The 15,988-nt window shown below is 45.7% G+C and overlaps 1 protein-coding gene across 3 annotated transcripts in view; it reads right to left on the reverse strand.

Annotated features, from left to right (window-relative positions):
• Positions 1 to 15,988, reverse strand: part of LOC135240999 (mannosyl-oligosaccharide 1,2-alpha-mannosidase IB-like) — a 97,216-nt gene that overhangs the window by 69,193 nt on the left and 12,035 nt on the right. For all 3 annotated transcript variants that reach the window (XM_064311084.1, XM_064311083.1, XM_064311082.1), the window contains exon 3: positions 11,063 to 11,321. In XM_064311084.1, coding sequence (XP_064167154.1) covers positions 11,063 to 11,321 — 259 coding nt within the window. The remainder of the gene's footprint in view (positions 1 to 11,062; positions 11,322 to 15,988) is intronic.

The raw sequence follows: 15,988 nt of genomic DNA on the forward strand, positions 1-15,988 counted from the left end.
GAGAAAGTTAGGAAGGGGAAGTCTCTCGCTCAGAGGTGTGAGAGTCAGAATAAGAGTCAATAACTAAAAAAAAAAACAGCACAGCACGAACAAGAAGGAGTCAGGAAGAGTACATCTGCACCTGAGAGGACCAACGGATATAGAACACAAAGCTGTTAAATAAATTAACTTAAGGACAGCACCCTTCTCTGGAGATAGAAGGGAGACTGACACGTTTCGGAGACGAGCTCCGTCATCAGAGATATGAAACACAGAGAATGAAGGGAAAATCCCACCCAACCTAACGAGCAATCGCTAAACACTGGTCTGCAGCAGCCTACATCGGGAAAGACAGAAGAGAAAAGTTTAGACACATCTTCAGTTCATTTCAGTTTATGGACATGGCCACTGCGTGACGTCAGAAGTCTCCATCAGAGAGCCCAAAAGCCTCTTTTAACTGAACTTTTGCAGATAAAATTTCCACAACAGTCTCTGTTTTCCTCAACTCTCCACCCTACACTTCACACAGACCCAACCAGCCGAAGGTTTCACACAAAAACCTCCAAAACCCAAAAAAAGAATAAATGTGAAAAAATGTGAAATCCAGGAACAGGAACTGCAAAGACCTCTGTAAGCCGCAAAAACTGCCGTAAACAACAAGGGCTCCTATAAACTGAAAATACTGCGGAAAACCAAAAAGACCGCTGTAAACCACAGACTGCTGTAAACCGCAAAGACTGCTGTAAACCGCAAAGACTGCTTAAACCACAGACTGCTGTAAACCGCAAAGACTGCTGTAAACTGCAAAGACTGCTGTAAACTGCAAAGACTGCTGTAAACCACAGACTGCTGTAAACTGCAAAGACTGCTGTAAACTGCAAAGACTGCTGTAAACTGCAAAGACCGCTGTAAACCAGAGACTGCTGTAAACTGCAAAGGCTGCTGTAAACCGCACTCAGGCACTCACATGCACACACACACACACAGAAGACAGGCATCACACACACACACACACACACACACACAGAAGACAGGCATCACACACACACACACACACACACACACACACAGAAGACAGGCATCACACACACACACACACACAAGATAGGTGTCTCTCATGCACACACAAATGCGCGCACACACACACACACACACACACACACACACACACAGAGGACAAGTGTCTCAAATAACATGGAGTCGGAGAAGGAGCTAGTCAGGAATATGTCAGAGAAGTAAATTATTACTGTGACCTACAGCACAGCAACAAGATAAACACGCACTCCCGTACAAACCACGACAGGCAGGCCCAGACTGAATTCACACAGCCACGGGCAGGAAACAAAGGGGCTTTTCTAGCAACCAGAACCAAATTTTGTGCATCAGCTACAGAAAGAACAGAGATGGCAATCGTGAGGCGGCTCAGACTCTCAGTGAAATCGGTCGGCCGGGCGGTCTACGCTGGGGACGGATCATGTTTACCACACAGCTTACCGAGATGAAGCACCGTCGGCAGTTAGCTGTGCCTGCAGGCAGACAGCTCCAGGAGAAAGCGCCGTGTTCGTACAGCAGGCCCCTGGGGAACGCGCGCCTGGCTGTTTTCACGCGGTATCCTTCTTCTCCGCGGGATTTCTCATGACACCGCCTGATATCTACACACATTCTGATATGCGTCGGGTAACGAGGAAGAGTCTCAGATCTCCTCTTCCTCCGCTCGCTCGCCCCGCTTCTAAACTCCGTTGGGCGCGCGAACGACAACACAAGAAAGTTTAACCGCGGGAAAATACTTTTCAGCTCACCCCCACTTTCAATCGCTCTGTATGCAGCTCGCTTCCAAAGTTATTTTCACTCCTTTTGAAAAGAAACTGCAAATAACAACGGATTTTTGGCAACTTTCAAAGAATTTTCTTTTATAATGGAAGCCGCATTTTCTACCGTCTTGCACCAAGTGCTCGGCGCTGTCACGATCATAAAACATTTCGCAACAGCAGAAGATAACGAGGACATGCGGAGAAAATCTAATGATGTCACTGTATTCAGAAAGCAACAAACAAGAGCATGGGGTGGTGGGAAATTATCCATGCGTCATTCTCTCCTAGCCCTTACCCAGGGAGCACTGCAAAAATGAGCAGTACAGATGGGGACACCGTGGATAAAAAGGGCTGTAATTCTGACATGCAGAGCCAAAACAGCAAAACTGCACCAATGTCCAAATACTTACAGACTGCACTGTAGCAGGATCAAAATCTGTATTTGTACTAGGGAGTAGACGGTGGATTATCTCTTAGTCTCGCACTGTTATTCAATAACTGCATCTTTCAATGTGTTGAAAATGCAGTAAAAAGCTTGTTTTATTGTGCACAACAAATTACCACCATTTTATTTTCAATTTCAAGGGCCTGGTAAAAAGGAAGACTTCTATAGTTGATGACCAAATAATTTGCACCATAACAAAGAAAGCCATGTGTGTGCACGCTAGCACGGATGCTAACAATGTTGAACTTGGAGCGAGTGTGCACGCTAGCACGGATGCTAACAATGTTGAACTTGGAGCGAGTGTGCACGCTAGCACGGATGCTAACAATGTTGAACTTGGAGCGAGTGTGCACGCTAGCACGGATGCTAACAGTGTTGAACTCAGAGCGAGTGTGCACGCTAGCATGGATGCTGTCAGTGTTGAACTCAGAGCGTGTGTGCACGGCGCCAGATTCATGGGTTTACCATCTGCAGGCCACACAGGACTGACAAGTACCACAGAGAAAACTGCACTCATTCTGCAAAGGGCAGTCTGCCGGCTCTGTGGCATGTGCAAAAGCCTCCCCGTGGCAATCCCTACGATGCTGGGCACAGCTGAACAGAGACCGGTTGCCACAGAAATGGTTGCCGAGCGACGGTGGGATGTGCTCCTAAGACTGCTACTGCTGAGGAGGCGTGGAGAGAACATGGCCAGCCGGTGCTGCCTCCGTTTGCATGCGTGAGCCCAGGTTACCAGGGCGATTCAAATCTCCCAGCAGACTGGAAAACTTCAGGCACTGCTGTTCCGATTCAATCACAAAATGGCAGGCTTTCCTAGAGGGACTACCAAAATTAGGTCCGACAGCATCAGAAACCAGGCTGGACCCTTTCATAGGAACAGTATACAGTATCCCCTTCCCTACCTATAAATATACTAATGAGCTTCTGTTCGCTTTCCAACATTATATTTAATCTTTTTTGCCAACAATTTCACATAAAATAATTAAATGTGTACTTAACCGTGTGTGTGTAATTCAAACCTTTAAATTGGTCTTTAACAGAACAGCTAAGCATTTCTTGAAAAATGTCTTCAGTGGACTTTTATATCTAACAAGCTGATCTGAAGACGCATGGCAGATTCAGCACTACAGCAGGCTGTAGATCCTTAAAAATAAGCAACAAATTGCAAACACCTCCACTGTGATGCACTTACTTTACAGCCTGCCACAAATCTTTACACACACCAGCCTTCTAAAACAGATTTAAAAGCTTGGCTCTTACTGTCGATTTAACCAAAGTGTATTGGCAGTAACATCGCACGCTGAGGAGAAACGGGCATCTTCGCCTTTTGACCCAAGGCAAAAAAGAAAGAAAGAATTTAAAACGACGGACAATTTAACCATCAGCGATTACGACTACTGGCTCGGGAACGAGGAGCGAAGCAGCGAAGAGAAACCAGTATAAACGAGTGTAATCACAGTGAGCACAGCGGCCAGATGCATCGCCATTTTCTCAGAGTTCGCGAGTCCCTTTCGCAGAATGGAGCCCGTGACTCCGGAACGCTGGGCAGCAGTGTGGCACAGCGCTCCCCAGGGGAGCCGCTCCGACCCCTTCTAGCCTCGCAGTTGACCCAAAGGGTTTCCGTAAACACCCAGCCGTACAAACGAAAATTGAAAAAGTCCATTACTTTGCCCAGTATGAAAACATGCTCATCATGACACACAAGAGAAACACTTTAATTCTGCTGGCAAAAAAGAAAAGTCATTTGCTGTGTAATTGAAATGTTGCTTGTGTTATCGCCTGTTGCAGTTTGATGTTTTACTAGTTCAAATTTTTTTTTAAAACAGCAAATTATTATATTAGACCTTCTAGATTGTCTACCAACCTCCCCAAGTTACAAGGACTAACTCTCCTTTACCACAGTGCTGGAGGGCAGCCTTCAGTCTATAACTCATTCTAAATTCAAGTTTCTTTCCCCATGTTTCTCTCTCCCCCGGTGGTCTTACACAGACTTCTCAGCTGAAATTAAGGGCCTGTTCTCGGTGCGGTGACAAGACAATGGGACCAGTGCCAATCCGCCCCCTGCAACCTCGTCTGCGTGGCACAAGTCCCCAGACTGGAATCTCACCGTCCAGCAGATTCATCACGTTCTGAAGCCATTCCCCGTGAGGGAAGGGGCTCCATTGTGTTCCTAACAGACCCAATTCCAGCACGTCTACAAGCCTACACAGTCATAAGCAATGGGGCTGGGGAGCAGATCTGGGCGGAACCAAAAACTGATCTGCAGTAAATTCCTTAAACACCAAGGGAAACGCAAGCCCAAAGCCCAGCCAGGGCTCCACGCTAACATTTCTTTTCTGTGCACAAAAGCAGCTCCTAAGTAGAGAAATTTAGGAGTACCCTACTGAATCCCAATTAATTTATGTGCTCCCAAGTTATTTTTACAGTTAGCACATATCAATTTTCATGAGCAACACTAGATTCCTGGCAGTACTTTCTTGTTACCGTAAAAGTAAATGGTACATTGTGGACTGTTACGTTTTGTGTCATTGTTATATATTAAATGTATTAATCAATCGAAAATATAAACTTAGCTAAAAATATTAAGTTGGCATCACCCAAACAGGATTTACATAATGATGTCCTCTGATAGAAATAAATGAACCGGCTGGAAAATAAGATCACTGGCTGGTTATCTCTGACAGTTATCGAAGCAAGTTATCCAATGGATAATTAAGAAAAGGGAAGAAGACTGAATCATGTCTTCCCTCTGATGTCTGCAGTGAGGATGTCCAGAAAAGTACTAAGCTAAGCTTCTCTAACTATTGGGCTGCAGGATTTTACTGCTAGAAGCTGAGGATAAAAGTTCCAACACCAACACGAGCTGAATAGAGAGCAACAACTTATTGTGTAGGCCTTTGTCAGGGTATCAAAGCTACAAGCAGAGAAATGATGCAGTGAGTCCCAGTGCGAAGCTTTAAAGCATTTCAATTAGCCGGCACAGTGAAGTCGGAAATGATGGAGTCTGCAGCTATTTGTTTGCATAGTGTAAATTTTATATGATGCACTTAACGCTATACACAGCAAAGAAATCGGTCTTAACAAGTGCTTTAGTCTTGTCATGACGCTCAAGATCTTTACTATTTTTGCTCATGTAGGAAAATTGGCTTGTCTTAAGCTACCGTTTTTCTAACCCAATTGGCAAATCATGAAATGAGTCAAACTGCCTCACCTCATTTGCAATATTTTTGTCTTATGTGGAAAAAAGTGACAGAAACATGATCTAAATACAAGACTAAAATACTGGCTGAGATTCACTCATCTTTTGGCTTTTGCACTGCATGACTGTCATGTCTGCCATGTTAACAATGAACAAAATGGCTCAGCTGAGTGGACAACGCTAAGGGCAAACAGGCCTTTCTCTGAGCATGTGAGTAAAAACTGGGTTTGGTCACAGCTGAATCACAAGCAATGAAATGATTCTGCACAAGATGAAGAACGATCAGGCCCAAAAAAGAACCTGGTGCTCGCAGTTACCCACCCATCATCTGCAGAAGAAATACTGCTATCCGGGGATTTTCACTGGACATCATAAAACAAGCGCTGAATCCAAACCTCCCCTGCTTCCCTGACAATTAGCCTACATTACAAGCATGCACTGAATACATTTTCAAACACTGCTCTCATCACATTGGCTGGAAAGAAAATTCTGCACTTGATACAGATTAAGATGTAACGCTATTTATATCACGCCATTGGATGTATAAGCTCATACACTGAAGCCATGTTTGAGAGCAGAAAGCCTGTCATTCAAAAACTACCAGTGGCAGGAAATAATGTAGGCTACACCACAGGCAAACAAAGCTGAAAGCACCAGGTCCATCTATGACGAAATTACCTTGAGCACATTATCCCTCATAATGAGCTAATAGCTAATAACAGAGTCGTCTTGGGTCAGTTCACAAAAATAGATCTGTTGGTCCTTTTTACTCAGTGAAGAAAACAAGACTAGTGAGTCAAATAATTTGTGTAATTCTCAAATATTTTGGTCGCTGTGCTCCGTTCATAACAACGCTACGTAGTACTACAGCGTCTTTGTTGCAAAGCTGAAGATAAGCTCTGCGGTCTGGAGGCTATATGCTGAGTTAGCCCTCACTGCAGGTAAGAGGTCTTGCTTTTAAAAGGTTGTGAACAACTGAATGGAAAACTGCCCACACACCGGGGTTTCATCATCGAAAATGGTTACCGTTCTCCCACACAGTAAACAACCCTCTCCCCTCGCACCAGATCAGGCTGATTTCACGTACATCTGGGCCCTTCGTTTTGCTGTCAATGCAGCTCACAGCGTAGATCACCCCCTGTTCAGCGTGAGCTCACCCAATATCTGCTGTCCCAGAGCAGCCCCGGAGAAAACTCAAACAGATGAAGAACGTCTTCGACCGCCAACGGTAAACACAGACGAAAAACTAAAGAGAAACCCTTTCTTGAGACGTCAAACCGTGTTAAAATGAAATAATTTACACGTTTACATAAATAGAACCTGCGTTCTTACAGCACACACAAACAGAAACGACACACCATTCATGTATAGTCTGTGTAGCCACTGTCTCACCCAACCCCATAGCCATCGTCCATCGTATGGACCCTCACACCCCCCTCCAAGATGGTGCGCGGCCTTTGCATGGAAGGGGATCTAAGATCGACCTTCAATCAATACTGCTTCAGTATCCATTACTCAATGGTAATGGAGACATCCACAAGGGGAGAAGAGTGTTGGTGAGCCAGACACCGGAGCGCACATTAGAGATTACCGATTGTATCCCTGCTGAGACAGTCTAACACAGACTGGAACCAAGAGCCGGCTCACTTTGTACACAATAGTTACCTTTCCATACCAGAGCTATAGCACATGGACGTGACACTGAACACTGGCACAGCACTTAGGGCTGAATGATATATCGAATCGCAACCTTTTTAATAACCGCTGCCATGGAGCGTATAGGCCATCTTCTGTCTTTTTCTAAATGAGTCTTACCTCATGCAGTAGTAAACATTTGCTGTAGTAAAATGTCAGAGGCTACATGAAATGCTTCGGGGAAAAAACTTCACCACCGATAATATATTCGGGGTTGATAAGACAGCCATTCAGCAGCAAGGTTGTACAGCTTCAATGTGATAATGTGATTCGCCTTTGCATGGAAGCTGCAAAGCCTTGCTGCTGATTGGCTGGCTTTTCAGGGAAACCATCCGCAGTTTGACGTTAACTTCCTCCTTACTCTTTCAGTGATCACATCCTCAGATTTCACACAGAAATTATATAAAATTATATAATTATATATATAATATATTCTTCTCCACAGCCTTCTCTGCAGAGACGGTCTCTGAGCAGTGATCCACAGACGAGAAACAACAGAAGTTCTGCCAGTTTCAACAGGAAAGCAGTTTCGTGTCAAAACACTGCCTAATTACAGCTCTCCTTTGATGGTGAAATTGCTGTCGGACGTTTGTTACAAAAGGAATAATTCATGAGCTGTTGGCGGACTGGCGGTCTGAGTAATACCCGTAATTTGTGTTTGAGCATCCACACTTAGCCCGTTGTGCTAAACAAAAACACTTTGTTTTGCTTTCTCAAGGCTTTTTTTTGCCACCGCGGCGCCGCTGTACCGCGGCAGTGCGGACGACCGAGGCGCGTCGCTCTCCATTCAGGAAAAATCCTCCTCCTTCTCACCGATACCTCCGTCTCCCCCAATTAGCACAATCAAGTCCCGTCACTCAGCCTCGCCCAGTTACACCCAATACATCAGATCTGTTCAGTTAGGCCCACCTGTGACAGCCTCTGAAAGAAGGATAATAAAGTAAGATGGACGCTGCCCCATTCCGCACTAGGGACTACTGCACAGTCCTGGCAAACCTAGGACAGCAAGACCGCACAACGCGGGCTTGTAATTTATCATGGAACTGCCGGGCCTTCTGGATTATACCGGCCCCAAGAGGCTGTATTTATTTCCATCGTTCCTTTACTTTGGCAAGAAAAAAAACAGAAGACGAAATTGGGCAATAAATTCAAACATTTCAACCAAGTAAGAACGTTACATCACACAAACATGCGCATGAAGATCTTGGTTTAAGAAGAGAGGGAAAAAAAAAAAGTAAAAGTCTATTGGGCTTGTACATAATTTGAATTCAACCCATAAAACAGAGGCCAGTTTACTTCCAGGAAAGCAGAGAGGTGTAATAGTGGCGGTACAGCCCATATACCATGCCTGAGGCGGCACCTTCTCTCCCCATCAATATCAGCACTGTTTCAGTGCAAAGAAGGCCAGGCTGTCAGCTGCTGCCATTCCAACGCTAAGCAACGGCAAGCAGCAACACTGCCAGCAGTGCTGAACGCCTTCTCACAGAGAGACCCGTTTTCAGAAACACATTAATACATCTGTTCATTTTTCCATTTAGAGGAGGGAAAAAAAGCTGGTCAATGAGGAACTCCATCACCTTACATGTCACCACCCAAAAAAAAAAAGAAAAAACAGGCAAATCATAAACTGTGGCATGTCATTTCATTTCCGACCAGCAGTGTGCAAGACAGCCCATTTGAGCTGTAAACACATTATCCAGTACTCCTAATTACTGGATCTGAGACTGAGGGCTCAGTCCATCTGAATTGGCTCAAACCAGTGTGAGCAGAGCTTCACACAGTAAAAGAGGCAACTGATGTTTAAACAGGGAGGGTCATATTTACTGACGGATGACAAATGCTATTTGAACACAAAAAGCAGTCGCTATTGGATCACAGTATATCTAACCTGGATTTACCAGGTTTTAACGGTCACAATGCGTTAAAATCGTCATTGAAACGTGATTTGCGGGGATTATGTCACTCCGCGGCATTCCTTTTGACACAGAGTTAAATCTGTTCATGCATACTATCGGGCAAGTGAGAATTAAGTAAAATGTGTTTAAAAGGACAATTTCTGAATCCAGCAGTCGGCTAGAATTTGCTGAGTGCTAACACAGCCTAGCTCACAGTCTAAAAGGCCAGTTAATAAGACTTCTCTCTCTGAAACATGACAGTCATCACAGCCAAAAGAAGACCCAGCAGGCAAAACAGAACAAGGTAGGAGAAAGTCATTCATTAATCAACATTACATTTCACCATTAGGCAGGCACTCTTGTCCAGACCTACAGTATACATGACATTTTTGCACACAATCCATTTATTCAGCTGTAATTCTTCAGTCCAGGAATAACCATCTGCCAAGCAAACAGTGAAGCGATGAAAACAGGTTGCACAGCCACACAGCAACCAAATCACTGGAGGATATGGATAAGGCCACACACCCAAAGATCAAACTCCTTGCCAGCTATGATGAATACACTTTACATTTCCTTGCATACAGATCTACAGTTGCAGAAATTTTACAATTTGACAAAAACACATTGTACTGTCCGAGGCGTTGGACGCTTTGTCCCAGAAATATTTCTCCTATATTTGTTTCATTGAAAGGACAACGAGACCAATCTGCCATCAGCGAGCAGCTCATGAATATGAATTTCTCATTTTGCAGGGAATTGTGTTGTGGTCCTGCGCAGTTATACAGCACCGTGATGCTGTACTTCATTAAACATTAATTATATTTCCTCATCTGTAAACTTCTAAAAGGTTCTTCTAAAAGATCCATAAACAAAACTAAAAGATTTATTTTTCCATGTGGCTGCTTCGCTAGCTATGCTTGATTGCTCCATACCCTTTATTTGGTACCTGGTAATCTGGATGCGTACGCACGCCATATTGTTTCTGCCTGCTCTTTATGGGTGTCTCCAACAGCAAAAATTGCAAATGAGGGCATTCCATTTCTTTGATTGTGCAATTAGGACCAGCCTCAGTCAAGCGGTCTCTAATGTGTCGGCGTGTGCGACCGTGAGCGAGCGAGCAGAGGCGCCGTAAAGCGAAAGGTTTTAGCGATCCTTCGGATTGCGGGCCCTGCGAAGTTTAAACCGAGAGGCTTCGGCAGTAAAACAGGTCACACGAAGTTTGAGCTTTTAGTGCTCTCACATAAAACAGGCTGCGCAGAGCTGCATAAAGGGTGAACACCACAGACCGGCATGAAGGTCACACTCACAAGTTTCAAGCTACAGTCGTCTTTACAGTCTGAACTAATTAGAATAAAGATGTGAATTCTCACTTGAGACACACAAAAAATCCACAACCGGACTTTATTGCCAATGGGGCTAGTGAAATTCCTTCTTTGCTTTTGCAACAGTACACTGAAGTATCAGCTTCCACAATACGGTGTTAGTCTTTCTTGTTGAAATCTTTATTGTTGCCAAATCTCTAAAAACAAGGGGAAGTGGAGAGGCAGCTCTATACTAATGTCTGAGAACAAGCAGGGGAAATCATGATTAAGGGGAACTTTCAGGTGGATATTGACAGCAGGCACACATTTCTCATCATCTCTAGGTGACCAGAATGTGAAACCAGTAATGTGAAAGGAAGAAACCTTTCCATCTATTGTTTGGTTTTCACATATGCTGCACAATTAAAAGAGAGTAATCACTGCTCCATTCTAATTTGTGTGTGTGTGAATATAGCTGAAAAATGGGCTGTATGGGGCTTACACTGAGAGCAGTGTAACAGAGGTTAGCACTGAGTGCATTTTAGCACAACAGGCAGGATAGGCCATTTGCTAGAATGGCAAAAAAACAGGGTACCTCTCAACTGTGCATACAGGAATACCCCTACCCCAAACATCTCCCCAAAAACAGGCCCTTCAGTCACCCGCAGAGGCCTCCACGTCCCAAGAGCACAGACCACCCCCCCGCATACGGACGGGTCGCCCCGCGGCCCTACCTCTCGGATCTTGTCCCGTTTCTCCTTGACGTCGGGGTCCCCGGGGTCGCCGTTGTTCACCCCCACCAGTTTGGGCATGGGCACCGGGGGGAGGGGCCTGGCGCCGTCCTTCTTCTTCAGGTCCTGGGCCAGCCGGGTCTTCTCGGTGCGGATCTCGGCCCGCAGCTCCTCCCGGCTCTTCCGCAGCTTCTCCTTGGCCTCCTCCAGGGCCCGCTCGTGGTCCGCGCGGATCTTGCTCTGCAGGCTCTCCTCCTCCTCCCTGCGGGGGGGAGGGGGGCGGGCACGGGACAGAGGGGTTCGTTAACGGACACCTCAGCGGCCAGCGAAGACTCGATCGGCCGACTGACCCTGACTGCTTCCCAAAGAGACTGACTGGCTCATTCACTGAAGAATACTTAGTCTTAGATTTTGCTCTTCCTCAATAACAACAAATAGATATTTAGAAACAGTAAAAACAAAAGAAAACAGGTCTTGGCTGCAGTTCCCCCCACTCCTCGCTAAACGCCGCAGAACAATTAAGGATAAGTAGCCTAAATAATACGATTAAACCATTCTAAAGCACTTATCTATGAAAAAACAACAACCAACAATATAAATTATCTTAGGCACACAAATATTTCAGACATTTGCTACATTCACCAAAACAAGCTCTCATTATATACCCAGCATTCCAAGCATCACACTTTAACATGCAACATTATCCGTTAAGCCTTCAAGCCCGCAGAGTTTTTACGACCTTTTTTATTTTCTGTCATACTAATTATTTATAATTAATTCTGATGAAATATTAGCGGATTCAAATGGCAATAAGGCAAATGCTTCTCACCTCCCGCAGGCTGATCTTAATTGAGTCTGCAGTGGATTGTGGGATGCCGGCCCAATGGCTTAAATAACCTCTGGTTCTCAACCTACCTCATCAACCCTGTTGTGATTAGCGTAAATTATAATGCAGAAGACTCACAATCAGTTAGCACCCACAGGTGTTAACTAGCAAACGGAGAACGTTCCAGCATTCGTGAACAGCCAAACCGCTGTACGACCGACATAAGGTGCATATTCATGTCGTTTGTGCCATGGCAGCCTGCCCGTTATCGTTAGCAGCGATGGATATGTGAACGCGTAATGGCCTTATGCCCAGCTCCTGATGCTCTGCGCTGGCTACGGCAGAGACTCACAGCAGCATAAGAGCTGCTCAGGATCAAACAGGCCTGATCATCTGGCAATCAGGCTGCATCTCCACCGGACCAGTGAGCCCGGTGAGATATCAACCCTTTAAAACAGTAGGTATCGGAATTTAAAAAAAAAAAATTATTCTAAATTAGAAGTCAGTGTTCTCGAACTCCATTGCTTTCAGTTACCAGTAGTGATGTAACACCCGCATTAGAATGTTCAGTTATAAACATTCTAATCACATATTTGGGACCTCACACCTTAAAGGGTTTATATTCTGATGTATAACATGACAGCAGAAGAGCAGAGGGAACCGCGGTAGGATATCTGAAGGACGAAAATCTGTAGGTCAGGAAGTGATGTCAGCGAAACCGGTCACAGGGATTCAGACTCACGGTCACACGGACAGCCAGACAGACCAGACGGAAAATCAAACTAACCCACAGACAGCCCGGCTCTCGTTCCGCAACGGGGGCGCTTCCTTTCCATTACGACGCCAAAGCGCGCAGCAGTGAGTACATCAGGACGCTCGAGCCTGACTCGTGGATCAGACTGTGCTGAACGCCAGCCGCAGTAGCGCAGCGGGTCCACTGCGTGACATCACATTATCTTTGGGCCTGGCAGACGCTCTTACATTTTCCACGCGTTGGGTTCAGTTCTGCATTTCAGACGTGCGTCCGTTTGGAGGAGCCTGATACAGCACGTGGCGTCCGACATGACATTAGCTGCCATTTTACATCTGAGCCGGGGATGAATGCGGCTTACCAAACCCCACCAAGCAACACACTGCCTCGCCAGCTGAGCCCCGGACCCAGAGCACATGCTATTACATTGGGGAACAAAAGTCTGAGGACACTACCAAGAACTGACTGTTCTCATTATTTATCAAGGGCTAATACGATTATGATACTTCTTATTCAAGTCAAAAAAAGTGTATAGGTTTTTGTGTCTGGCTTTTGCCTTGATTACTGCCTTCAACCTGCTTAGCATTGATTCCACCAGATGATGCAGCACCTCATCTTCCATTTCATCCCAGCACTTTCTCAGCACTAACCACAGATGACCTGCTGATGTTTGGCCTTTTCTCTGTTCAGCTGATCTCACAGGTGCTTGGCCGGGTTCAGGTCTGGTGTCTGTGGTGGGAATGCCATCCTAATAAGCTCTCCTTGTTCTCAAAAATGCATCTTGAAAGTGAAAATGGAGAATCATAATTGCACTATTCCTTGATAAATAATGCAAACAACCAGGACTTTTGGTCCCCACTGTATGTGTAATTTATCTTCATTAAAATTAGCACTGATGCTATAATCTCAAAATACTTATAAAGGGCCAATTACCAAACGAATGAATAGAATGTAGCGCAACAAAAAATGTTTCCCTTCCCTTTCCCTGAACAGTTCATCTTACAGAGGGAACATAGGCTAATTTATAGGAGCTGTTTAGCAGTAGAGGTATTGGGCACTTGAGAAATTAGCTTGGCGATGGCAGAATTATCTGCTTTCTCTCACAAGTACAAACATCTTACTAATCCTGCACTGCTGCGCTTTTGTCGAATCACAGGAGGAAAAGCATCTTGCTCCAGAGATGAAACGGTCATCTCTCATGCCTTCTTTAGAAGACAGCACGATTCAGACAGCCGCAGAACCGGCCGTGTCACTGTGTCTTCTGCCGCTCGCGACGGCTGCGCTGGCCTGACTGCAGCGTTCACTCCATGCGCCAGCCATGCGCTAATTAATGCGATGGCATTTCCTGGGTCAGGACATAAATGTGCCACTCGTGTGAATGAACACATTCTTCTGAATACGACTCAATCTGTCCATTGTAGTAGCTGGGGGAGCGACCGAGCAGCTGCTAAGAAACTACCGAGCCAGTACTTCAGCCATGACACACGCGAGTGAAATGACTGCGTCGAGACCTTTTAAGCCTAGGCCTGAGCTTCCCTAAGCATCCTTCCCTCCTACTCTCCCTATCCCTCCGTTTCTCATGCTCTTTACAGCCTGTCTCTCCCTTTCTCTCCTTTTGAGTTCCTCTCTTTCCCCATCTTCTCTTCTCCTCCCCTCTCCCTCACCTCGGCGTCTCCGAAAGCGCCGTTTCCACAGCCGCGGCGTCTCGGCGATTTCACGCGCGCCTCGTAACGTCAAACGCGCAATTATGAGGCCGTCAGCGGCCTGCCAGGCCCAGTAATACAGAGAGACAGCTCCAGGTCAGAACAATCTCAGCGCCTCCTCATCCCTGCACCGAGCGACTGCACGGTCTCCCGGTCAACACCGCAGTGACCTCCTACAGACCCCAGCAATCAAACAAGCCCTCCGTCACTGTATCCTAGCAGCACTTTTGGCCAGGCATAAGCAATCGCAGAGCCCCTCGATCATCAACATCATAGTGTTGCAGTGCCCTTGTCTAGGCAAAAGCAATCGCAGAGCCCCTCAATCATCATCACCCCAGCAGCGCCCTTGTCCAGGCATAACCAATCGCAAAGCCCGAGGATCGTTGTGACCCCAGCAGTGCCCTTGCCCAGGCATAAGCAATTGCAAAGCCCCTGGATCATTGTGACCCCAGCAGTGCCCGTGTCTAGGCATAAGCAATCGCAAAACCCCTGGATCATTATCACCCCAGCAGTGCCCTTGTCCAGGCATAAGGCATCAGGCACGGCTCAAACCCCTCCCATCTCTCTTCCTCTGTCAGTGCCCCTGTCCCCTGCAGATAAACTGCTGTTAGGCAGGGTCTGATAAGGGCGCAGCCTCAGCCACAGGAAGCTCCTCTTTCCTTATGTCCCAGGGAGAGAGAACATTCTGGAAGGAACCTGCTAACATGCTCGACAGACCTGCAATCCCCTCTCATTTGGGCCTTCATAACTGAAACCATTTTTAGCGCAGATTCTCAAGAGGAGATGGCACAGGCGCGTTTGTGGCGCTGTTTCTTGATGTGTACATCTGCGGGAGACAAATGGCAAACAGAAAAGTGCCGGTGTACCAAAGTCATTACCGTTTGCCTCTTCGAAAGTATATTTTCTCACAAGAGCCAAATGAGATAGTCTACCTCACAAAATAAACTACTTGGGCTTAAGAATTAACCATAAGCCAATAACGCAACTAAAAAGGACAACAATCTGGAGGAATAATGCAACACACAATAACAAAACAGTCAAGTATATCATTAACATTATGCAGAGAATTTCATATGATGAGACCACACAGGATAAACTACACAGTAACAATACCGCCAATAAAAAAAATCAGTCATTAATAAAATGTGTAAAAAATTAAAAGACATGCTGCCCACTCAGCAGACTGATCTGGCACACAAAAAGCTATTTCTACCAATAAAACCCATCTATGGAGGCGTCATAATGAAAGGATGTGGTTCATTCCACTATCAACCACAGACTGGACTGTGGACAGGAAACTGGATTAGCATTCAGTGAAAGCATAGACCTAGATCTTAATAACCTCAACAGTGGTATCTTATGGACAAACATGGAAAATGCTAACAGCTAAATAAATATAAGGCTTAATAAAAAGGACAAAAGAAGACTTCACAGTACACAGACTCGGAGGCAAAGCTGGTTAACTCCGAGACCAAGCTGTGATTAAACTGAACAATGGGCAGGAGGCAGACTCACAGGGCATGCTCATGCTGGCATAAACCCTGCACAATCCCACAGAGTAGATCACGCTCTGGGCAACACGGACATTTCATAAGATGCCAAGGTCTGGCCATTTAACACCATTAACTTCAGGGCTCCACCAAAATCCA

Source organism: Anguilla rostrata, chromosome 15 (genome assembly GCF_018555375.3).
Source record: "Anguilla rostrata isolate EN2019 chromosome 15, ASM1855537v3, whole genome shotgun sequence".
Lineage (NCBI taxonomy): Eukaryota > Metazoa > Chordata > Actinopteri > Anguilliformes > Anguillidae > Anguilla > Anguilla rostrata.